The sequence below is a fragment of the Euleptes europaea genome, chromosome 13 (assembly GCF_029931775.1).
Source record: "Euleptes europaea isolate rEulEur1 chromosome 13, rEulEur1.hap1, whole genome shotgun sequence".
Taxonomy (NCBI): domain Eukaryota; kingdom Metazoa; phylum Chordata; class Lepidosauria; order Squamata; family Sphaerodactylidae; genus Euleptes; species Euleptes europaea.
Window position 1 is genome coordinate 56,192,993 of NC_079324.1, and position 26,039 is coordinate 56,219,031.

The window sequence follows — 26,039 nt, forward strand, 5'->3', positions numbered from 1 at the left end:
CATATTACATTTAATTTTTAAAATTTTCTGGATTTCAGAATGTATTTCTTTCCAATTTTTTTTTGTCTTTTTGCACATCCACCTCTTTACATTTCCAACATTTCTTTTTATAGCTCTTGTCCATTTTCTCAATATCCTTCAGAGTAATATACCACTGATACAACATCTTATACCAGTTTTCTCTTCATGTTTGACTGGCTGTAAATGTTATATCTTTCATCCCTAAGGTTTCCCATTGTTGGAGACATATTTCTTCCTTAAAATTTTGTAACCGTCTAACCATGCATGCTTTGACTTTTCTGTTTCTGTGTTTAATCTAAAAAAATCTTCTATATCTTTTCTAGTTTTTACTATGTCTTCTTGTAATAGAAGGTTGCCATTTAATCTCCATCTTCCCCTTCTGTCACTGTTTCGTTGCCAAGTTACTGCTAATGGATTGTGATCTGCAAAGGTCTTTGGTTGTATCTTTGCACTATCTAGATTGATAACTAAGGTTTTTGATATCCAGCACATATCAATCCTTGAATATGTTTGGTGTCTGTCGGAAAAGAAAGTATAGTCTCTAGTATTTCCATTTTTTTTGAATAAAATTTTTTATTTTTCAAAACTATTAAACACATATTTCAGCAAATACAAATAAACAATAAACATCAAAATATATAAAAAACATTCGCCAAGATTGTTGCATTCAATCATAGGTTAACTTCCCCTATACCCTCCTCCGTCTCAAAATAAATTTATATATTCTTTTGCATAAAAATTTCTAATCCTAATATTTATTTCCATTGTTTATCTATCCCTTACTATAACAAAAAAGAAAACAAAAAAAAACAAGAAAAAAGGGTTAATAATTAATTCTATCTTATAATATAATAAAATCAAAAAAGGACAATAACAATAAAAGGATTAGTAAAACAAAGTAGCATTAATTACTTCCATTAAGAAATTTAATTTGTTTTAAATTCTCCGTTCCTCCCTAACACCATTCAATGAAATATTACTAGTAAATTATTTTATCAAATAAGATCCATATCCATTTAAAGCCTGTCCTTTTAACCAATTCCATTTGTTAATCTTCACCACAAAAGACACTGGAGCCATTTAGGTTAGTCCCTTTATCCGGGTTTTCCAACGCCTCCTTCTTTTCATCATTTTCATTAAACACCGAAGATGATACTTGAAAATTGTCAGCAAGCACTCTTCCACAAATGAGTAGTCTTCAAGGCGTATCTTAGTTACAGTATTTTCTGCTTCCAATTCTAAGAGGGAGATCTCAACAAGTCGGATTTTCCTGTCCAAGTAGGTATTGAACAGTTCATCAAGCAAATTGAAGAGATCACTTACATTCAACTCCATTGGTATCAGCAAAGCTATTGGAATTTGGTTTGTTGTATGTTCTTCCTCTCCTTCCTCAGCTAAAGAGCTCTCTAGCATTGCAGTATTTGGAGATACATCTTCAGAATCTTCTATAAATTCATTCCTGTTTTGAGTTATTGACAGGGTGAAGATATTAAATTTGGTCATCATCTGCTCCAGCAGTGCTGACATCTGCTTTTGTTGATTTAGTAGTCGTTCATAATACCTTGCATTTGTCTCATTTTGTAGATTGAACATATCCTGAATTAACTTTTCCATGGAAGTTTCTTGCCAGAATGCCCTTCTTAACAGCGATTTTGGCAGGTCCAAGATCAAAGATTTTAATGAGTGTGGGTAATTAATAAGCTTTGGTAAGCATAAGAGTTTTTTCCAAAAAGTCCTTAATTTAAAGTAGAAATTGAAGGTTATTTTTTTTTTAAAAAAAAACCAACAAGTTTTTTGCAGATGCTCTAGATCGGCAGTAGACAGGAAGTAGGAAGTTGACGGGAAACAGTATAGCCACGGACTTTCCGACGTCCCCTTTTTTGTAGTTTTTCAAAGAGACGCCTTTAGATGATGCACCGAGGGGATGCCTTTCAGTCCTGCACGCTTCTTTCACTTCCCTTCTCCCCTCAATCGGCAAACATGCTTCTGCAGATCACAGCAATTCCTAGATGTCTTCCGGTTCTTGAAAACAAAACTTAAGGACGTGGATGAAGGACCTTCCCCAGCCGGGAAAAGGTAGTAACCAAGGAAAGGGAGGGTTTTAATTCTCCTTTCCCCTCAAACGTCACAGAAACTGACTGGTCCCTTTCACATCAATCAGGAAGTTCGATTGTTTTGTCGACCCACAGATCAATTTGATAAAGTCCTTGCCGCTTTATCTGATGATTTATCTTAACAAAAAAGGCTTTATATGATGGGGGGGAGGCATGCGGAGTTCCCAGTAGTTGCTTTCAGCCCGGTTAACTTTGTGTACCCGGTAAGATCAAAAGAATTCTTGTACTCACTTAGACTTCCGAGAGTGAGGTATTTTTCCTTTAAATGTTTCTTAAGATGGTAATAGGTGCTGGAGGTCCCAGCCGGTAGCCAAAAAAACCCCTCGCGGCGATGCCTTCTCCCCTCAGTACCAAAGCAGGACTGCATCCACACCTCCAGGGGACTTAAAAAAGCTCCCTCGGAGAGTATGGGAGTCACACTGCTATCTTCAGGCTGCAGAGGAATTCCTGCATCCCAGTCCCCTTTTTAGGACCGGGTTGGTGTGCTAAAAGCAATTTTGAGCATATCTTGGATTCTCGTAGGAGCTCTCCTAGGAGACTGGCGCCGGGACCAGCTCAGGCACCGGAAGTCCTCTAGTATTTCCATTTTTGACCCACCAAGCATCTTCCAATTGCAACATTTCCATGTAATTAAACACATTTTTAGGAAGTTTGCCTCCTTTGGGTTTTTTTTTTTTAACTTATCTTTTTTTGGATCCATGACCCCATTCATATTTCCAAAGATCATTATCTCTCCTCCTTGAAAATCTAATATGAATTCATGAAATTTTTCTCTTGCGTTGTTTGGGGTATATATGGTTGCCAGTGTGTAAACCTTGCCTTCTGGGAGCCTGATTTTCAAAATAATATATCTTCTTTCAGAGTCTCTTAGTTCTTCTATAACATTTATGTGTAAATTGTATATGTAAGCCAATTTTTTTTATTATTTGTTGAAGCCACCTACACTTTACTCAACTTCTTATTACTTAAAATGTGTTCGTTTTTTCTTTATACGAGTTTCTTGAATACATAATATATCTGTGTTTTTTTAGTAGATTAAATATTTTTGTTCATTTGGAAGAAGAATTTAGACCATTAATATTTATTGATACAATCTTCATTTTGTCCATTTTATTCTAATACTATGGCCTGATAGTTTCTTTATCGGGTGTTCCTTTGCACCCCCCCCCCACTTCCTGTTTTTGGAGAGTTTTCTTTTGAATTAACAGGAGATTTTCTTCCAGGATCTCTCTCAGATTCTTTGGATGTATTCTCTGTTGATAGTTCTTCTGCCAGTTGCTTAGCTTGTTCTACTGTAGCAATTATTCTTTTGCCCTTGGGTAGTGCAATATCTACAGCCAACGGGACTCTCCAATGATACTTTATTTCTTTCCTTTGTAGAATTTGTCTTAAGAAATCAAAGTCCCTCCTTTTCCTCAACAAACTTGTAGATAAATCTTGGAAAATCTGCACTTCTTTCCCTGCCACTTTGAGTGGAGATTCCTTTCCCAAGATTTACAGCCATTGGCTATTCATCTACCAGTTCACACTTTTAAAAGGCGGGGGAAATGAAAATTAATTTTTTTCTGACACTATAAAGAGAAAAGTTGCCATATCTCTTGTGCAATTCACTGATCTACTTGACAGCAAGTAACATAGTAACTGCTTCTCAGAAAGTGTCATTAGCTGTTTTATTCAGGGAGTAATATATTTATTTTGTGCTAAAACAATATGGGTGAGGAAATCTACTAGATCCAGACAAAATTGACATTTGCATTCTTTTGCGATAATTTTATTGCATCGAGTGGAAATTCAAGTTTTGCATTTAAGAATTAATTGCCAAGGGATACAATAAAGGTTTATGCATAAGAAAACACGAGACGTTATACGAAATAATGAGTGGAAATTCTCTTTGCTTATTTAATGTAAGTCTTGTGTTTTCTTATGTGTAAACCTGACTAGTGTATCCCATGGCAATTTATTCTTAAAAGCAAAACTTGAATTTATTCTGAATATATGGTCAATATCTGGAAAGTCTCCTTGGATCATCAGGTAGTTTTGTAATAGCTTGAAAGAATTGTCTTCTAAATCTGTCCTACCAAGATCCTCTGGAATTCCTCTAAATCATAGATTATTGCTTCTGCACTGCACTTTCAAAGTGTCAATCCTATGTTCATCCTTTCCATCCAAAGGTCTTACTCATCTGAGTACAGTTCAATTCCTTTCTGTCTTTCTTTGCTTTTCCTGATTTCTTGTGTATTTTCTTGTATCCTTTTTAAATTTTTAATAGTCCTGTTGATATCTCCTGTCTCAAGCCTAAAATGTCTTTTTTATCCTTGTGTGCTCTTTTCTGATTGTCTAATTTTTTCTTGAATTCTTTCTTCTGATTGTTTAATCTGGTTTGTAACTGTTTGAATTTGCTGTATCAATGCTTCTGAAAGCTTGTCCATTACCTCTAGGACATCCTGTTCATCATCGTCCCTTCTCTTCTTATCTTTTTGATGTGCCCCTGATGCTATTATTGTCTTTCTATTGTTTCCTCTTTGCTTATCTTTTACACAATCTTTCCAAATACTTTCCCATAAACTAAATACTCAATATTCAAAAATATCTAAATCCAACAATTTTATCATATTTTCCGTACACAATAATCCAATGATTCAATCAAATTTTATAGATCAAAAAATTAAGATTTTTCATAAATCAGGTAATTCAGACAGTTCAACCAATTGACTACCAATTTACAGTGTATTTCTAAGGAGAGTTACTCCAGTCTAAGCCCATTCATTTCAATGAGCTTAGATTGAAGTAACTGTCCTTAGGAATGCACTGTAAATTTCTTAGTCTTCTCAATTTACTAAATTCAAGGTAAAAATTTATTGAAAGAAGAAAAAAAAGGGTAAAAAATAAATATATAAAGAGAAAAAAGAAAATAGATTAGATTAGATGACAACTATAATAAAGAGGTGAAGAGAATACAATGGTAAAATAAAGGAGATAATAAAGTATTAATATTAATATATTAGTATTAATATAAAATATAAAAATTGGTACTGTCACATTGCTGTTAAGTATTAATACATAGAGATAAATAGTCTTTTTTACTGGTCCCAAGGAAATACATTGGATGATTTTTTTAAGTCCCAGAAATAATCCCAAGGAAAAAATAGAAAACTTTTTCTAATTCCTCCTTGAGACTACCAGATGCCCCCAAAATCTGTCATGTTTGATCTCCAACCTGAACAATATTCTGCTGCATCACCAGTTCTCTTTCAAGATAGATTCAATCTTTTAGTTTTGGAAATCTCTGGATCAAAATCTCAATTCAGCAGACACTCCTATTCAACATCTCTTTGAAATACAATCTAACTGTCTCATTAAATAGAGCTTGCATAAAAAATAAACGGCTGTGATTGGGGGGGGGGGGGGAAGCAGCACCAGTCCATTCACTGGGGAAAGTGGAGTCTTCAAACACTCCAGACGCATTATAAATCCAGCTATTTCATCTCTTGCAAGCCCCAAAACAATTGAGTGTTTCACCAGAATAGTCTCAAATATTCAAAATCAGTGTCATAATCAGGCAGGTCCCAGAGAACATTGCTTTGTAGTTATTTAAACTCCATAAAATCTCTGAAGGGTAAATATGGTGGCAGGTGCAACAACAGAAATGTTTTCCTCCTGTTTTTTAAGGAACATTTGCAGCTCCAACTTGACAGGATTGAAATTTCCAATCTTGCCTCCCTGCTTGATTACTGATGGTATAACTGAAGCACAATTATAAATCATAGGGCATTCTTGGAAAGATTCCCAGTGTTTCAGCTATATCACAATTTTTCAGAAATAAGAAATAATCACAGTCATGCTATCAAAAAAAGTCAGTCCATATAATAAAGAAGAGTTGGTTTTTATATGCCGATTTTCTCTACCTTTTAAGGAGAATCAAACCGCATTACAATCTCCTTCCCTTTCCCACAACACACACCTTATGATGTAGGCAGGGCTGAGAGAGTTCGGAGAGAACTGTGACTAGCCCAAGGTCACCCAACAGGCTTCACGTGGAGGAGTGGGGAAACCAATCTGGTTCACCGGATTAGAGTTCGTCGCTCATGTGGAGGAGTGGGGGAAAAAGGTTAGAGTTCACTGCTCTTAACCACTACACCCCGCTGGAAATGAGAAAGGAGGAGGTCGATCTTATAGGCTTTTGTAGCCTGCCTTTATTTCACTGTCCTTGTAGGTTTCAGAGCATGAGGATCTCCGGCAGAGGGCTGGAAAGGTTCGCCTGTCAAACTGGTTTCCCCACAGAGAGGTAAGAGGATGATAAAGGCTCCTTCTTGCCTGGTGTTCCGCTTTCAAACGCCCCCAGTGAGGAAAAGCTCCTGGAGCACTTCACAGCTGCCCCTGTTTAGATCGCCATTTCCCCCAGAAGTCTCAATAAGTTGCACTGTTTGATGGGCTGGACGCCTAAGGAGCCAGTGTGGTGTAGTGGTTATGACCGGTGGTTTGGAGCAGTGGAGCCCGATCTGGAGAACAGGGTTTGATTCCCCACTCCTCCACATGAGCGGCAGAAGCTAATCTGGTGAACTGGATTTGTTTCCCCGCTCCTCCACATGAAGCCAGCTGGGTGACCTTGGGCTAGTCACACTCTCTCAGCCTCATCCACCTCACAGGGTGTCTGTTGTGGGTAGGGGAAGGGAAGGTGATTGTAAGCCGGTTTGATTCTTCCTTAAGTGGTAGAGAAAGTCGGCATATAAAAACCAACTCTTCTTCTTCTTCTTAATGGAACCGTAGTGCAAAGGGTAATCGGGAACAAGGAAGAAATGCTGAGACAGAGACAGCTTTGAACAACGTGACACCAAGCTTGCCTTGGCGTCCGTGTCTCAAGCTGTGAAGCTGAGGATATTGCCACATGGTATTTCGGAAGTATTTTGACAGCATCTCCACAGAATCAAAGACATCTGTTTGGCACAGGCTTAATGTTTAATATTGCACTGTTTGTCGGAGGGAGAAAACTGTACTACTATAGTGCTGATATTATCTCCCTAGAGTCACCTTGGTACTATTTACTCATAAAATGGCATGCATGGCTTCTGACAATGCGAGTGATTTGTGGGTCTGTGCGAGACGCTGTGGAGAACTGCAGCCAGGTTTAGCAAAACAAGCGTGCGCATTTGCTTCAAGCATTACGGTTTTATCAGGTAATTTCGGTGGGTCTGCGTTGCAAACCAGCTAAATGGGAAAAAAGGGAGGAGAACACAGAAGAGCTTTTAAGGATAGTTTGAGTTCAGTGCTGCACTCACCTGGAATGCCGGACAGTTCTGTACGCGGTGGGAAGTGAGTGCTTGACTTTCGAATGTGATCTAGACCTGGACTTCGAGGACGAATGATACTTGGAAGGGGGCGACCGGGATCTTGACCTGGATCTTTTCTTGTGCTTCTTTCTCTTCTTTTCCTTCTCCTCCTCTCTGGGAAGATCTCTGCTTTTGCTTGAAGGTCTTTCTGACACTTTCATTTCCAAGGCTGGTAACGTCCTGACGCTGCTCAACAGAGCACACGGCATGCTATTGACGGCCTGGAAATTAAATTGTCAGGTGTTACCACTGCATTCATGGGTATGGCGTGTTTAAATGCTACCCAGGAAGTATGGGTTGAAATCTCAGCAGCCCTTATGGACTCACGGGGTAGACTTTGGTTAACAGCAGTCTGTTTCCCATCTATAATACGGGAACATTGATGCCCTGTTCTCTACCTAGCAAATTTTATCCCAACTTTCCTCCAAGGAGCTTAGGGTAGCATACATGGTCTTCTCTTACTCATTACAAACCATTAGGTTGAGATAAAGCGACTGGTCCTAGGTCACCCTGTAAGCTTCACTGCGGAATGGGGATTTGAACTCAACCCTTGCTCAGCTTCAGACTCTAACCACAACGGTCCACTGATTGTCCTTCACCTATGGCTGCTTGGAGGATGAATAGTATGGAGCGTACAATTTTGAATATATAAAAATCATTCGAATCCCCACTGTGCCATGGAAACTTGCTGGGTGACTTTGGGCCAGTCACACACTCTCAGCCCTGATCCTGGCAAGTATTTGGATGACAGACCTCCAAGGAATACCAGGGAGTGACAAGGAGGCAAGTGATGGCAAAACACCTCTGAAATATGGCCTTGAAAGCCCTACGGGGTTGCCATAAGTCGGATGCAATTTGATGGCACTTTACACAGACACACAAAAACCATTAATACCACTAATATGATATAGAAAAATCATTAAAATCATTAGTAGTGTTAAAACTGAGAGTCAAAGTTGCCATGACTAGTCTTGCCAGTAGTGGTAACGTGCCCATTACATCCAAATTCCCAATTAAAACAAAAGACTAAAGGAACCCCCCCCCCCTTCTTAGCCAGAGAGTACTTAAGCAGACGTTAGGACACTAGCTCATGGGGAACCTGTACATTCTGCCCAATATACCTTGTATAGAATTTAAACATCCACATTTGATGCTGGGGCTACTACTGACATTACTAGTGTACACAACTGCACAGTTATCCTCGGCATCCAGAATTCTGCAGCTGCTACGCCAAGTTGCCCCAAAGCTCCGGTACAAGGATGGGAAAAATGTGAGATTTTTTTTTTGTACTCGCCTGATGAGCTGATGGAAAGATTTCCCCACCCTAAACCTCCATTAGCAGTTAGAATCACTGCCGTTTTTCAGACAGACACACAGCAGCTTTAAAAACACAACTATCAGCAACACGTATTTTCTAATAAATAGTTGTGAAGGCAGAAGCTGTCTGTGGAGAGCACAGATAATTTTCAGCTCCAGGCAACAGCTGACCCAAAGAAAAAGAATCATCTCCTCTGCTTTACACGCTGGTTGTGATGAGACACCTTCTCAAATCCAGCAAGACAGTGGATTGCTTTACCATGTTCACAAGCAGCACGCTTAAATATTCAGCAGCAATTCCACCCTACTAGGTTTTTATCTTCAGAAGTACATGTCAAATGATTCCAACTTTTCAAAAAGCTTTTCAGACGGCAGCATTCATAATTCGATGGGGTACAGAAGCACACAATGGAACTAGGGGCAGAATAAAATCTGGTATATTTTTAAACATTTAGTTTGCTTGGGGAGGGGGGCAGACAGTGATGCCAATAAAAATGTTAATATTAAATTCCTGCCCTGTTTCACTACTCCGTTGAAGATTAACCACCATGCCACCTTGTTGGAAAGGCGATCTCTATAAATGCTGGCATATGGTGTACAGAGAATGCAACACGATTACTTAGGCATGGTGAGAAGAAGAAGACAATGACGAAGAAGAAGAGTTGCTTTTTATATGCCGACTTTTCTCTCCCACTTAAGGAAGAATCAAACCAGCTTACAATCACCTTCCCTTCCCCTCCCGATAACAGACACCCTGTGAGGGAGGTGAGGCTGAGAGAGTGTGACTAGCCCATGGTCACCCAGCTGGCTTCGTGTGTAGGAGTGGGGAAATCAACCCGGTTCACCAGATTGGCCTCCGCCGCTCATGTGGAGGAGTGGGGAATCAAACCTGGTTCTCCGGATCAGAGTCCACTGCTCCAAGGCTACCACAAAAACCAACAAAGTGGGAAAAGGCTGTGTTGATATGAATGACAATCATACACACTGGGGATGCAAGAGGCCTGCTTCCCCTAAACAAGCGCTTCATCCTAAGAATGAAAAAAAGGGGGGGCTCAGTTCATTTGAAATTAAATGACTAATCTAAGGGCTATTTCAGACATTATTCGGCAGCCGGCTCCGATTTCCCACAGAGTTTATATTCAACAGGGAACTGCAGCCAATCAAGGCTCCCTGCCAAGTCTATATGATAAAATGTGCTTGTCACATCCAAATTTTCAGCAGTACACTTAAAAATGTAAATGTAAAGTGGCCGGCAGTTAAGCATAGCATGCGCCGAGAAAGGTGGCATTTTGTACCTTGACGCATTCAAGCCCAACAAATGCGCCCTCTCGTTTGAAATCCTTGGCCTCCGCTGCTATCTCAAGGCAGTGGACGAATCCCAAGCATCTTGCTATAATCTCTCCACCCATCTAATTTTTATCTTACCAATATAACAGAGCGAGGGAAGGCAGCATGGTATAGCCCGATCTCGTCAGATCTTGGAAGCTAAACAGGGTCAGCCCTGGCAAGTATTTGGACTATCAAGGAATACCAGGGTTGTTATGCAGAGGAAGACAACGGCAAACCACCTCAGTTAGTCTCTTGCCTTGAAAACCCCCTGTAAGGGGTCGCCATAAGTTGGCTGCGACTTGACGGCACTGTACACACACACACAATATAACAGAGTGACCCAGCTAAAAAAACTATTAGAAGGACGTCAATTATAAAATGATCTATCCTGCTTTGTCCTGCCTCTTTAGAATGATTATATCAAGGCAGTGCATGACAACAACCGAATAACGAGAAACTCATTTCATGTATTGCTCTCAGAGAGCTAATTGACAATAGTTTTTATTGCCGTACATATAAAAAAGCCACATTATTAAAGCTTCCCTGTGGTCATTTTGTTTCAAGGGTCATAAAGACTTAACAGTATTACTAACCGCTCGCATCTCAGAAGCGCTTTTCAAATGAAGTAAGCACAAGAGGGAAGGATGCATACTAAGAAGGGAGGATTAGAATTAAACTACCAGAAGCATTTGAATGAAAAGAACATGATGGAAAGGCAAGCGGAGTTGAGAGATGCCAGCACGAAAGGGTAACAGAACTGAGACAGCGGCTTAAGAACAGGATAATTCTGCCGAATGCAACTACGGTTACGGCAGGAGAATTTGAAAGACTGTTAAGTGGTGAATTTTACTTTATATACATACTTACACTATGACTACTTGAGGCTGCAGATCTATCTAGGCTAGAAGGATGGCAATTGACATGGGGGCAGCCAACAGTAATGTAGGGGCTTTTCCTGTTGCATCAAAGAAACAAATGCCTTAAGGTAACCTTAATATCAAGATAGAACCAACATTTCTGGCAACGCACCAGAACTGCCAAGCTCTTCCGATCTGAAAACTGTGGAACAGGTGGGTAACTTTAATTGCTCTAGCTCAGTGGTTCCCCAACTTTTCGGGCCACTGCCCCCTTGGTTCCACAAACTCAACCCCAGTGCCTCCTACCCTATCCTTGTCATGAGTCAGCCTGCAGAGACCTCCTCTGATGAAGAGGAAGTAGAAGCCAGAACAGAGGGACATCCTCAGGCAGAAGTCCCACAGGAACAACCACAGGGCCTACAACCTGCCAGAATAGAGGATCAGCCAAAGTCAGGAGATGACTCACCATGCCTACAGCCTGCCAGCTCAAGGACTTCAGTTAGACCTGACACCTTGCAACATGCAGTGTCTCCAGAGGCCTCGCCAAGGCCACTGGAGCAGAAAAGAAAACAGGTTCATTTGGCAATGCAGCAGAGATGGCAGAGTGCTAGACTGAAGGCTTTACAGAGGAACCTCCCCAGTAGCAGTGATGAGGAAGAGCAGGGCTGAAGCACCACCTGTGAACTCAGCCTCATCAGCATTAGCTGGCTCTGCTACAGCAGGAGGGGGAAGGGATTTAAGCCATCAGTTAGGCTTGGCTGTTGTGCAAGCAACTTGTCACCAACCTCCTGGTGTACCGGCCTTGTTTCCCTGCTATCCTTTGGATTCCTGGTATCCTGACTTCGTGGACTGGCTCTGACTAACGCCTTGGACTTCCCTTGCCTGTATTGATATCTCGGACTCTACCTTCACTGTGAATGACCTTGGACTGTTCCCCAGACTACGCTTACAGCTTATAGCTCTCGCTTCTCGCCTGCACCACGACAATCCTATAAAAAGCATTATTCAAAATAATTGCATGACTCACTAAAGAAGATAATAACAATAAAATTTCAAAACAGTAACAATGAATTGCGCATCTATTTAAAATCAAATTAAAACTTTTTAGTTGAAATTTATTCAACAAAACTGATGAACTTGATCCAGTGGTACCAGCTCTTCAAAGTCTGGGGAAAAATTACTGATAGTTTCCACCAAATTTGCCAGCATGGTGCCATAGCTTGATCTATTGCAAATTAGTGAACTACACAGATGAAGGGTCCCACCTCTAGCGTCCCCCTGCTGCCCCCTTGCCTCTTAGTGTCCCCCTAGATAATCCCACCGCCCCCCAGGAGGTGGTACTGCCCACTTTGGGAACCACTGCTCTAGCTGTGCCCTGGGACTATTTCAGACGAAGCCAAACTCCCACCCACATCCATTACTTCCCTTAGCCAGAGCTCTGCAAGACCTCCAGAATCGATAAAACGGTATTTAGAAGAACTATGAGTAGTTGCTAGATGCATGGAGCATGACGGACTTCAGCGGCCTTCTCAGGAACTCCCAGTACAACACTGAGGTAGCAAAAGGCTAAAGCTCCGATTGCAAAGAAGGGGGTAAATCACAAAATGCACAGAAAATAACATCTCTTATGCGCATTTAATGGGCCTTTCACATGCGCTTTGCAGTGTTAAAAGTGCCAAAGGCCTGTTTTTGATACTATGCTTATGACAAAATCACTGCCATGATTTAAAAATGAACCAAGATGGCTCTGAGTAATCAATGTGACATGGGTGTGTCAAGAATAGTACATATTTGCTTTTAATGGTCTGAGCAAGCATCGTTCTAAGAGTAACAACACAAGATAAAGAGTCTACACACTTGACCAGGAATTTAGTGGCACAGATTTGCGTGACAGTGAAACACTGAACACATGAAGCTGCCTTATACTGAATCAGACCCTTGGTCCATTGAAGTCAGTATTGTCTGCTCAGACTGGCAGCAGCTCTCCAGGGTCTCAGGCAGAGAAAGGTCTTTCACATCACCTACCTGCCTAGTGCCTTTAACTGGAGATGCCGGGGACTGAACCCGGGACCTTCTGAATGCCAAGCAGATGCTCTACCACTGAGCCACAGCCCCTCCCAGTAAACAGTGAACAGTCATAGAATCATAGAGTTGGAAGGGACCACCAGGGTCATCTAGTCCAACCCCCTGAACAATGAAGGAAATTCACAACTACCTCCCCCACACACCCCGTGACCCCCTACTCCATGCCCAGAAGATGGCGAAGATGCCCTCCCTCTCATTAACAGTAAACAGTGTAAGCATTAACAGTAAACAGGGTCTTCCAAAGAGATCCTTTAATTATTGCAAGAAAAAAAATGCTTTCCTCTTTCATGAGTCCTCTGCAAAAAAGAAAAGAAAAAGTGCTTTGGAAATAAGGAAGAAAAACTTGGGACAAACAGCCCTGAACAGACGAGCTACTGCAAAACTTAAAGGGCAGAAGAAATGGGAAGCACAGATAAAGTGGAGGAGATATTCAACACACAAAGGGAACAGAAAAACCCTTACTTTGAACAGTACTTTCTGATGTTTTACAGCTAAATGGCCAGAAAAGCCAGAACAAAACAAAAGTGGGTCCCCAGTGCTGTGAGGGGAGCAGAGGAGATCTTATTAAAATGTCAAAACATTTGCTGAAGTGTAGATGATAGAATCACACATCAGGACAGAAAGAGGATAAACACCTGTGGAAATTAAGGATGGAGACAGCAGAAGAGGGGCCGTGGCTCAGTGGCAGAGCATCTGCTTGGCATGCAGAAGGTCCCAGGTTCAATCCCCGGCATCTCCAGTTAAAGGGACTAGGCAAGAAGGTGATGTGAAGGACCTCTGCCTGAGACCCTGGAGAGCCGCTGCCGGTCTGAGTGGACAATACTGACTTTGATGGACTAAGGGTCTGATTCAGTATAAGGCAGCTTCATGTGTTCATATCTTCGAAAGATCAGCTGTGCAGCATTTTGTCTTATTCACTGTATTTGGGCTTGAAGGGCACACAGCTGACTTCCTGGGATGGGGAATGTTGCTTTGACTTCACTAAAATGTCTTCACTATATGTTTTTATACAGGTAACTTTGCTGCTTTTCTTTTTCTCAAACTTTTGGGTTGCCAAATCATCCTGTGCTTTTTCATAAGTTATTCAGGGTAGCCTGAGGCTTTACTGATCAAAAGCTTTACTGTGTTTTATTGAATTATTTTTCTTTTATACTGGCTGTGCTTTATGGATTTATAACCTTCTAAGGATGCATGTGCTAGACAAAAGCAGGAAAGGAACACGTTGCTAACAATGGAAAATCTCTTCAAGAATTTACAAGTGACACAGTTGAAAATGTGGCCTTCACTACCCTTTCATCAAGCAGAACAGAGCGGAGAAGTTGCAAAGCCAAGCTGGTTTTCCCACGTTCAAGGCCCCCTGCACTGTCCAAGCATGTGAAGATTCCAAGTTTAAAAAGGGTACACAAAGAAAGCCTCAACGACCTTGGAATACTTGAAAAAAATCATCAGCGAGGAAGCATAGTGCGCCTAAAGCCGAATGCTTTGCTTGGAGCTCAAGACTGCCACAATCGGTTGACGTTCTTGAACATGTATCCACTATTATGCACTGCCATTGAGGTAGTTAGCAGGCAGATTTTCAGGGGTCCCCTTTTCCGAGTGACTTTGTGATTGTGGATCAGGGAGTTTGGACACTGTTTGGCATTTTTTTTGTAGACTGTGAAAAGCATGATATCGCCAGAGACAAATGGATCACAATATACATTCAGAGGGGGGGACCTGCCCTAAAGCAAGATATAGTTGCAAAGTTATTGGCTGATACTGACCCAAATGTAACTCTTGCTGTGGCAAAAATTTTATCTATGGTTTTTAATGATACCTCTTTTTAACTGTACCGTTTAGATATTATACTTTTGTATGTATGGTTATTTATATATTATGGAACGTACTGAATTTGTTTTGCTTATGACCAGTTGATCCACAAGCATAAAGAATGGAATAAAGGAAAGGAATAAATATATCCATTATTCCACTTGGGGGTTGTGTTCACAACTTAAGTTGGATCCCTACCGCAGTATCACTTCTGTATTTTTAAATGTAGGATACAAGAAAAGAGAGAGGGCAAAGGTGAATCCTAAACACAGAATGGTTGAAGACGATCACTTTATTAGATGGCGAGGGAACTACCTATCGAGAGATCATTCTTTTCAAGAAGACACATGTAAAGTACATTAATTGCTTGGAAATAAGAGTCTAAAAATATTCCCGTTGGCTCCTTAACAGCGGTTTCAGCTTCTGTCATAAAAATGCTGTGTCACTGCAATCTGATGCTGCAACAGCCTATTCACAAAAAATGCAACTACAGTTTTGTTTTAGAAATAGAGTCTTTGGCAAGAAGTCTTTAAAATGTCAGAAAGTAGAGCGCACACTCACAAAAAAAACATTTTTTTATAAGCCATGTCAGGGGAATCAATATTTTGATTGAAGGCAGAAAAAATATTCAAGCACAGTTCAAAAGCAAACAATGCAGCCTTTTCTTCAAGCAGCATCTGAGCGCAGCAAACCCTGATAACAAGCGTTCGATCTTTTGCGTGTTCCCACACATGAAATGTATTCCTTTGAAACAACTAGTGATCCAGAGCCCCAAGGAGGTATAAAAGCTAAGGACAATGAAATGGGCAAAAGCCATATGGAGCAAAAGAAGAGCTATAAAATTCATTTTTTTTGGCGGTACAGATAAAACATATTGAGGAAAGAGGGATTTTTAGCAAATCAGTTTTCTACAGCTTTTACAAGGTAATTCTATTTGTTCACTTGGATAGGTATACTTTAATTCCCCACTCCTCCACATGAGAGGCCAACTCTAATCTGGTGAACAGGGTTCGTTTCCCCATTCCTCCACATGAAGCCAGCTGGGAGACCCTGGGCTAGTCACAGTTCTCTCCGAACTCTCTCAGCCCCACCTATCTCACAAGGTGTCTGTTGTGGGGAGAAGGACGGAGATTGTAAACTGGTTTGGTTCTCCTTAAAAGGCAGAGAAAATCGGCATACAAAACCCAGCTCTCCCCTCCTCCTATTTATTCTGCGTTGGACTCGTTAAAGGTATGTTTGCTTAAAGGCTAAGCAGAAGAATACTTAAAGGGGGAGGAATCCCACGCATTTGGAGTCTGCTTTAAAACATATTTGCTGGAAAGTGGGCTTCTAGCTTGTGGACTGAAATTCATGTACAGAGCGTCTCTTGCACAGAACCGGCCTCTTTGTTGTGCCGCCACGCAAGCCTGCGTTTGACAGGACTTGTGGCAATTCTCTGCCAGACAGCCACTGCCCACAAACAGGCTGCAGGTTTAAAGCTATTGACATGCACCAAGATATGTATGCATCATTGTTATCCTCTCTCATACCCTCTCATTCCTTGTCACCTTGATATAAGATAAAGGAGCCGCAAAAACTATGGAAGGGGCTGAAGGTTAGGAAGCTGCATGGGTATTGGCAAAGCAAAAAGGAAAGTAGGTAGTGAAATGAACTCAACGGTGTCTTAGGTCATTTATGCATGGAAGGTTCTGCCTTGGATTTTCTGCTCTCTAGATGCACATTTTCCCCACCCAAACTCTCAAAACATTTTCCCCATCCTAACTCTGCAAGGGGGCTTATTTTTGAGTTTCGAGAATTTGGATGGGAAAGAGGCGCATCTAGAGGGGGCGAAATCCAAGGCAAAACCTTCCATGCATATGTGGCCTTAGTGAGAGGTTAATGAAAGGTTTACATGAGAGACGAGATAAAATAAAGCAAACTAAACCCTTTTGGAAAGTTCCAAGGCTGCCCCATCCTTCAACCCCAAAGACCCAGAGCAAATGTGTTCTCGGCTGTCTGTGAACAGAAAGTCTTGGAATAGACATTTCTTGAGCTCTCAGAGGCATATATTTAATCAACCCTCCTCCTCTGAATATCAATTATTCTTCCTTTATGAAGAATGCAGGCTTTGCTCCAATTCCTAGTATGGGCAGAAGCCATTTACTGGGTTCTAGTTATTGCTATAACTGGTTGATATACGCGAACGAAAAGTAGGAGCTAAAGCCTCTGACACGAAGCTGGAAACGTGCTTAACGACATTTATAAACCCACAGCAAATCAAGTTTATTATGACAGGCCATTACTGTGTTAGAAAATGCTGGGGGAAAGTTGACAACATACAACTCACAGCAGCGGAGATGTTAAACAGTGACACCGTGATTGCTAGTAGGAAGGGTAGAAGAAGAGTTGGTTTATATATGTCGACTTTCTCTACCACTTAAGGGAGATTCAAACCGGCTTACCATTACCTTCCCTTCCCCTCCCCACAGCAGACACCCTGTGAGGTAGGCAGGGCTGAGAGAGCTCTAACAGAGCTGTGACTAGCTCAAGGTCACCCAGCTGGCTTCGTGTGTAGGAGCGGGGAAACAAATTCAGTTCATCAGATTAGCCTCCACTGCTCATGTGGAGTAGTGGGGAATCAAACCCGGTTCTCCAGATTAGAGTCCACCGCTTCTAGCCACCACACCACGCTGTCTCTCAAAGGGCTTTTGGCTTCCCACTGTGCCAAGGGCCTGGATAAGACTGGGTTATACACCAGATTTCCTGCATGCCAAACAGTCATCACATCGCTATAAGGTCACTTGTTTACATCTGCTTTAAATGTTATTCCTGGCAGCACCATTTCATACCTGAAAAACTATAACGGGAGCCTGACTTTGAATCCCATCTCTGCTAAGATAAAACCGCCCTGCTTTATCTCAATTTTCAAAGCCGTTCTCACCCTCAAGAAGGTGGACCCGACTCCTTCGAAATCACAAGTTCACTTAAGCCTTCATCACAAGGCGGCTTCACCTCCTTGTAACTTCTCAGCTGTGCCAGATACACCATGTATCGTTCGGGGGGGGGGGGGGGGAGAACAGTGAAGATCAAAACCGCAGGCTCGGCTGAATTGGCTGATCAAGGAATAAGCTCTCAAACTACTTCAGAGCAAAGAAAAGTCAAAGGGAAGTAGGGAGGGGGGCTTGAAATGTGTCGGTGGCTAATAATATACAATTTACCATGTCATTCACGGCAACCAATTTAATTACAACTATTGTTGTTTGGGAGCAATTAAAGATATTCATTGTCTAACTTTAAATTTGCATTTCCACGCGCTCATTAATAACCATGAACAGTGCTATTAAAAAACACACACAAAGGCGATTCAAAAAAAGATTTTAAACAAAGAAGTCTCATTTACATACATTCCACTTATTTTTAGCACAGGCATGAAACGTTTCGGAAGCCTGGATGTGCAAGGATTAGAAAGAGGCTGAAGGTCTCTGTGGAACGCTGACTTGGGATGTCCTTCGGTCTGGTATGGAAGGCCATCCCAGGTGAGACATGGAAGTGCTTATTGCCAACTGGTGTCTAGCATATCCCTCTACCTACAGCTCAAGACTATTCTCGGAAGGCGGAGAGCCAGCATGGTGTAGTGGTTTGGAGTGGTGAACTCTGATCTGGAGAACTGGGTTTGATTCCCCACTCCTCCACATGAGTGGCAGAGGCTAATCTGGTGAACTGGATTTGTTTCCCTACTCCTACACACATGAAGCCAGCTGGGTGACTTTGGGCTAGTCACAGCTCTGTTAGAGCTCTCTCAGCCCCACCTACCTCACAGGGTGTCTGTTGTGGGGAGGGGGGGGGAAAGGTAGTTGTAAGCCGGTTTGATTCTTCCTTAAGTGGCAGAGAAAGTCGGCATATAAAAACAACAACTCTTCTTTGCCTTCATCCCCCAGCCATGCAATTGTTTTTAAGAGACTCCTCCTCAAGGAGGCAGGAACTGCTTCTTGGCGAGGGCTATTACTTAGCAGCAGCAGCGTTGGTTTTTATACCCCACTTTGCTCCACCGAAAGGAGTCTCAAAGCGGCTTACAATCACAACCCCTAACTCGCCCCACAACAGGCACCTTGTGGGGTAGGTGGGGCTGGGTTTGGAGCTGTGACTGGCCCAAGGTCACCCGGCAGGCTTCACGAGGAGGAGCGGGGAATCAGACCCGGTTCTCCAGATTAGAACCCTTTGGTCTTCACCGTCACGCTGGCTCGTAGTGACAGAGCATCTGCACAAGATCCCAGGTTCAAGCTTAGGGATCGCCCAAAGGATCGGTAAGCTAAAGACCTCTCTCAGATGTCCTGGAATGCCACTACTGGTTGGAGCAGACAATACTGACGTTGGCGGAATAACTGTCTTCCACCCCCTTCATGTGTTCACAGTGCAAGGATCCATTGGCCAAATGGATTCACAGGATCCAACCCATTCTGTTGTCATACAAACGTCCTCTCCTTTGTTTTAGCAACTCATAGAAAGCATCACTTAGGCAATGCAATACTGCTGCACTCCCCCTCACCCACCCCGGCTCAGGCTAAAAGGCTTTTGCAACTTGGAAGATTTTTTTCTGGTTGTTTACATTATTTTTGACCTCCAACAAAGCAACGACTTCACTTACTCTATATTTTTATAATGACTGAATTACTACGGCTGGATGCTTCCCCAGAATTCCTCAAACAGCCCATAAGACCTGCCCTCCCAAAGAGACACAAGATCACCCCAAAAAAGAAGTGTGGAAGTAGTAAGAGCCGATTTCTACAATAATGATTTTTTTTAAACCCATAAAGGCTAGAGTATAGTCACACTGTCCCCCCTTTTCCCAGCAAGCATATTTTCAGGACTTTCTGTCCCAGCACAGATCCTTTTTGATCTTGCCACAGGGAACAAAGACAAAGCAAAACTGAAGAACAGTGAACCCTATGGAACAAGAGGTTAAGAACAGAAGTTATATCCTACATTCTCTACCACCAATCCCATACTTCAATAGGAGGTAATTTCTAAGAATTCCTGCCTGTTAACATTAAGCTGTTTTAAGTCAGAAAATAGGCTGATTAAGCGTTGTCCGTACAGATCACTACAGGCCCCATTGGGGAGAAGAGGGTATAAATCAAGTAAATAACATAAAAATATCCAACAACGCGAATAGGAATTTCAGCAGGCACAGTGCACATCTATAAAGGGCAAAGAAACCCTCTGCCTTCCTTTGCATCTGGCAATCCTCCCTCCTGTCCCCCCTCTCCAAATCGATAACAGCTGAAGAACATGGTATTGACACCAACTATGAACATAAGAACATAAGAAAGGCCCTGCTGAATCAGACCAAGGCCCATCAAGTCCAGCAGTCAGTTCACACAGTGGCCAACCAGGTGCCTCTAGGAAGCCACTAACAAGACGAGTGCAGCAGCATCATCCTGCCTGTGTTCCACCGCACCCAAAATAATAGGCATGCTCCTCTGATACTAGAGAGAATAGGTATGCAGCATGACTAGTATCCATTCTAACTAATAGCCATGAATACCCCTCTCCTCCATGAATATGTCCACTCCCCTCTTAAAGCCTTCCAAACTGGCAGCCATCACCACATCCTGGGGCAGGGAGTTCCACAATTTAACTATGTGCTGTGTAAAAAAATACTTCCTTTTGTCTGTTTTGAATCTCTCATCCTCCAGCAGATGACCCCGCATTCTAGTATTATGGGAGAGGGAGAAAAACCTCTCTCTGCCCTCTCTCTCCAAACCATGCATAATTTTATAGACCTCTATCATGTCTCCCCTTAGCCGCCTTCTTTCCAAGCTAAACAGCCCTAAGCGTCTTAACCGCTCCCCATAGGACAGTTGCTCTAGTCCTATGGTCAGCATGTAACCCACCAAAAGATGACCGATATTCAAAGGAATTCTGGGAACTACATTTCTGCCATGAACTCTCAACACCCTGCGAAAAGCACCACATCCTAAGCTTTCATGAGGTAAGAGAAGTCATAATATTTTAGAAGAATTGGTTTTTTTATACCCCGCTTTTTCCTCTTCCTTTAAGATTTCTCAAAGCGGCTTACAACCGCCTTCCCTCCCTCCCCTCCCTACAATAGGCACCTTGTGAGGTAGGTGGAGCTGAGAGAGCTCGAAGAGAATTGTGACTAGCCCAAGGTCAGCCAGAGGGCTTCGTGTATAGGAGTGGGGAAACAAACCTGGTTCACCAGATTAGAGTCCGTCGCTCTTAACCACTTCACCACGCTGTCTTTCTAATCAGATTTCGTCTGTAATATGGATTAATCAGATTTGGTCTGTAATACAGATGGTGTGAGGCTTCATGCTTGCTTGAGTGATGCACTTTTAAACTCAAGGGAAGTTTAGAACATGTGTTCATGAAGCTGCCTTATACTAAATCAGACCCTTGGCCTGAGTCAGTATTGTCCACTCAGACCGGCAGCAGCTCTCCAGGGTCTCAGGTAGAGGTCTTTCACATCACCTATTTGCCTAGTCCCTTTCACTGGAGATACTAGGGATTGAACCTGGGACCTTCTGCATGCCATGCAGATGCTCTACAAACTGAGCCACAGCCCCAAGTGAATCTAAGTGGGCGTCAGGCTGTTTCCACTCCTCCTTGCTGTAGAAAGAAGAGGATAATTGAGCCAGGGGATTCCTGGGTTCTTCAATAGTCTTCATCTCTGGGCCAGGGAAGATTCCCGCATTCAAGCATCCACAATCTTCTCCAGTTTGCACATTCCTTTCTGCCTGGGGACAGCAGAGTGGTAGGTGGGTGTAATCCCGAGATTAGCTGATCTGTCTCTGAGACCAATCCCAGGGAGAAAACAGAATCGGGATAGGTCCACTACGTTGACTACCGTTACTACAAACTATACTATGCCAATAAAGGTATTTGAATTGACTACTGTTACAAGACAGGAATTGACACAGACAAACAGGAAAGGGGATTCTAAAAATAAGCATAACTTTTAACTCCCCCATTATGCTCGCTAATTAATGCAAGTCCAAAAAAATTTAAAAAGCAAAACTGGCCTACAGATTGTGTTTGAGAAGTGTAACTTGAGGCAGCTCATTAATAATTTCTGTTCCACAGTGAGGAAAGCGTGTCTGATTTAGGGAAATGCTAGAAAAGGAGAAAAATGGTTTTTTCAAGACATATTTCTTCTGCTACAACCTGCTCAAAGCAAATTAAAAACTTCATTGGTAAAAGGCAAACTTGCGTGGACAGCTATGACGACTGGCCTATACAAGTTCAGCGCACACGGAAACTTATCAGAATAGAAAAAAATAAGGCCTAAACAGGAAGCTCTTTTGCTTATGCCCCCGCCCCCAAATCTAGGATAAACAAACCTGATAGTAATATATATAATGTTCGTGGAAAGATGGGATATAAATAATGCATATAAATGACTGGCATTTAAATAATATGGGAGCTCCCTGTATAGTGTGAACACATGAACACATGAAGCTGCCTCATACTGAATCAGACCCCGGGTCCATCAAAGTCAGTACTGTCTACTCAGACTGGCAGCGGCTCTCCAGGGTTTCAGGCAGAGGTCTTTCACATCACCTACTTGCCTATTCCCTTTAACTGGAGATGCCGGGGATTGAACCTGGGACCTTCTGCATGCCAAGCAGATGCTCTACCACTGAGCCATGGCCCCTCCCCTTAGCTAGACATTTATACTCTGCTTTTCCTCTTAATGGGAAACCAAAGTATCTTACAAAAGTGACTCCATGACAAAGGTTAGTTTGAAAGAGAGTGGCTCAGCGGGGATTTGAACCTGGGGGGATCTCAGAGTCCAGTATGGCACTCTAACAACCACACCAGGCTGACTCCTGTTAAGTAATACTGTAAATGTGGTCAACATTGCTATTCCATACTTCCGGGGAGCGGGGAGGAATAATGAGTGACAAGGCACTGTCTAAAGAAGCCCCCAGCCCCCCAATATGGAGGAGGGGGGTGTCATGGTGCCCGCCAACAACTTTTCTGCCACATGTTTTTAGAAAGTGGGCAAGGCCAGATGGGGCTTCTGCCCAACAAGGCTTCTCAATGGCCGTGTAGATTTTTAAAACCTTTGACATCAGCTGCCACTGCAGCACAAGGATCTTAACTGTGTGGCTGAAGGTAAGCTATTGCAGTTTGTGGGTGGCTTTGCCTCCTACAGCAGCCATTTTTGTGGCTGTGCCCACCACATCGTATCGCAATTCCGAAGGTGCCTTCGGGCTCAAAATGGTTGGGGGACCCCGGTCTAAAGCAAGCTTGTGACATTCTAACCAGTGACCTCCAAACTCATACCTCAGTCTCTTACCTACCAATGCCACATCAGCTCACAAAGGTGTGACTGAAAATATAATTCCCCCTCAAAGAGCTCAGACTCTGGATCCAGTGCTGTCCCTTAACATAAGAACATAAGAAAGACCCTGCTGGATCAGACCAAGGCCCATCAAGTCCTGCAGTCTGTTCACACAGTGGCCAACCAGGTGCCTCTAGAAAGCCCACAAACAAGACGACTGCAGCAGCATTACCCTGCGTGTGTTCCACAGCACCTAATGTAATAGACACACTCCTCTGATACTGGAGATAATAGGAATGCATCATGACTAGTATCCATTTTTACTAATAGCCATGAAAAGCCCTCTCCTCCATGAACATGTCCACTCCCATCTTAAAGCCTTCCAAGTTGGCAGCCATCACCACATCCTGGGGCAGCCTCCATGAACATGTCCATTCCCCTCTTAAAGCCTTCCAAGTTGGCAGCCATCACCACATCCTGAGGCAGGGAGTTCCACAGTTTAACTATGCGTTGTGTGAAGAAATAGTTCATTTTATCAGTTTTTAATCTCTCGCCCTCCAGCTTCAGCAGATGATCCCATGTACTGGTATTATGAGAGGGAGAAAAGCTTCTCCCTGTCCACTCCATACCACGCATAATTTTATAGACCTGTATCATGTCTCCCCTTAACCACCTTCTTTCCAAGCTAAACAGCCCTAAGTGTCTTAACCACTCCTCATAGTGAAACACAAGTTTGAAGGACACAATTTCCAGTCATAAACCCCGTAATCATTACACTTCTGTTAAGGTGATGTTTACTTGTTCCTCATGGGATGAATTTATTGAGCTTCCAAATCAAGGTATCATTACCAACAGGCATTTTGGGAAGCCTAGCCATTTCCGACATCAGTGGAACTGGTGAAAAAGGCAATATATCTTGTAACCGAAAGCAGTGTCTGATGGGGGGGGGGGGGCAAGAGATACAACAGAACGAGCAGCTACAGCTTATAGAAATGTTTTGATAATACTATGTCTGAAATCAATATTTCATGAAATTGAATAAGAGACAAATACCTACAATAAATATATGGTAGCTATTTCAAAAGGTGTCAGCTAAAAATATGATTGTACAATTGTAATAATTTGGGTTTGCTTTTAAGAAAATTGTTTTCTTTTTTTGGGGGGGTTGTTTTTAAGAAAAATGTTCTATTGATTTAAGGTGGCAAACTGAGAACGTGGTAAAAAAACAGAACACACACTGTGACACGGGTGTTTTAAGCTATTCTCCTTGTGCCCAGAGTATCTATTTAAAAAGATTTCATTTGTAGCTTTACAACAACAGAAAACAAGACTAAAATTGGTCCACCACTGGGGTATGTCAAACGCTTCACTAGTATCGATCAGGATGAAATTGTTTCAGGTCGGTCCACTAGTCATAAGACAGCTGGTCGGGGGTGCCCGCTGGAAAAAAATAATTGTTTAATGATCCAGCTTTAATCAGCATGATAGTTCTGATATTCGTGTTCAGCAATAAAAGACAATTACCCTTAATTTCCTCCGGTTACACTGATCCACAGAGTTGCTCAGTAGGAAACAGAAAACGGCTAATTGTTTTATAACCCACAGTTTTCAACATCTTGGTCAATACGCAAGATACACCCAGAATACAGGAAATATACCCTCCCCATTAAAATAACTGGATTCCAGGAGATTTCAGTTTTACATGAGAAATTTTTCTGAATATCTACAACCAAGCTGGAACAAGAATTTAGTATACTCACTGCGTGATACTGGGTTTTATGGGAGTACCTGCCTGAATGCCAAAAATAATTAGGACTAAAGTGTGTGTGTGCATGCACACGAGGGGGTACACGTGAGCAAAAACTCATCCTTCAGCCTCTTCTATCTTCCAGCGAATGCTGGAAATACTTCCCAGGGTTTCTTTGAGGGATGATGCTTGTGTTACCTATGCAGTTGAGTCGCCACTTCTAGAAGACTGGGCCTCCTGTCACGCTGATGATATTTGAAATGGCAAAATCACATGGCACAGGTGGAGGATGCTTTTCTTTGCTGTGTCACTGTACCTCCCAAGAGGAAGGGAAGGAGCACATCAAGGGCCCATACCAGCAACATGGGAACTGCCCTTGTGTTTGTGCTTGCACCAGAAGTGTACTTCTAGGATTGTAGTTATAGGCTATACTCCTTTGTTTCCTTTATGACCACCTTTAAAGCCCTTTGTGATCTGGGACCCGATTATTTGAAGCACCGTCTCCTTCTATATGAGTCAACTACATTAATCAGGCACCCATCTGAGAGCCAGGTGTAGAGGTTAAGAGGGGTAGTTTGGAGCGGTGGACTCTGGTCTGGAGAACAGGGTTTGATTCCCCACTCTTCCACATGAGCGGCGGACGCTAATCTGGTGAACTGGATTTATTTCCCACTCCCACACATGAAGCCAGCTGGGTGACCTTGGGCTAGTCACAGTTCTCTTAGAGATGGCAATACTTCAATTTGGAGATCAAAACCATTTGAGAGCCAGCATAGTGTAGTGGTTAGAAACGGTGGACTCTTGATCTGGAAAACTGGGTTTGATTCCCCACTCCTCCACATGAAGCCAGCTGGGTGACCTTGGGCTAGTCACACTCTCTCAGCCCTACCCACCTCACAGAGTGTCTGTTGTGGGGAGGGGAAAGGAAGGGATCTGTAAGCCAGTTTGATTCTCTCTTAAGTGGTAGAGAAAGTCGGCATATAAAAACCAACTCTTCTTCTTCATCTGTTGGCTATCGCACCACTTAGGGTGGTCAGTCTGGCGTCGACCAGAGTCCAGGGCCTTTTCCATCGTGGCCCCGGCTCTGTGGAATGGGCTCTCTGAAGAGGTGAGAGGGGCTCCCAGCAATGGAGATCTTCAGGAGGC

General features: G+C 42.5%; 1 protein-coding gene across 1 annotated transcript in view; it reads right to left on the minus strand.

Moving 5' to 3' along the window:
- Window positions 1–26,039, minus strand: part of SFSWAP (splicing factor SWAP) — a 125,277-nt gene that overhangs the window by 27,106 nt on the left and 72,132 nt on the right. The window contains exon 14 of the mRNA XM_056859526.1: window positions 7,412–7,683. Coding sequence (XP_056715504.1) covers window positions 7,412–7,683 — 272 coding nt within the window. The remainder of the gene's footprint in view (window positions 1–7,411; window positions 7,684–26,039) is intronic.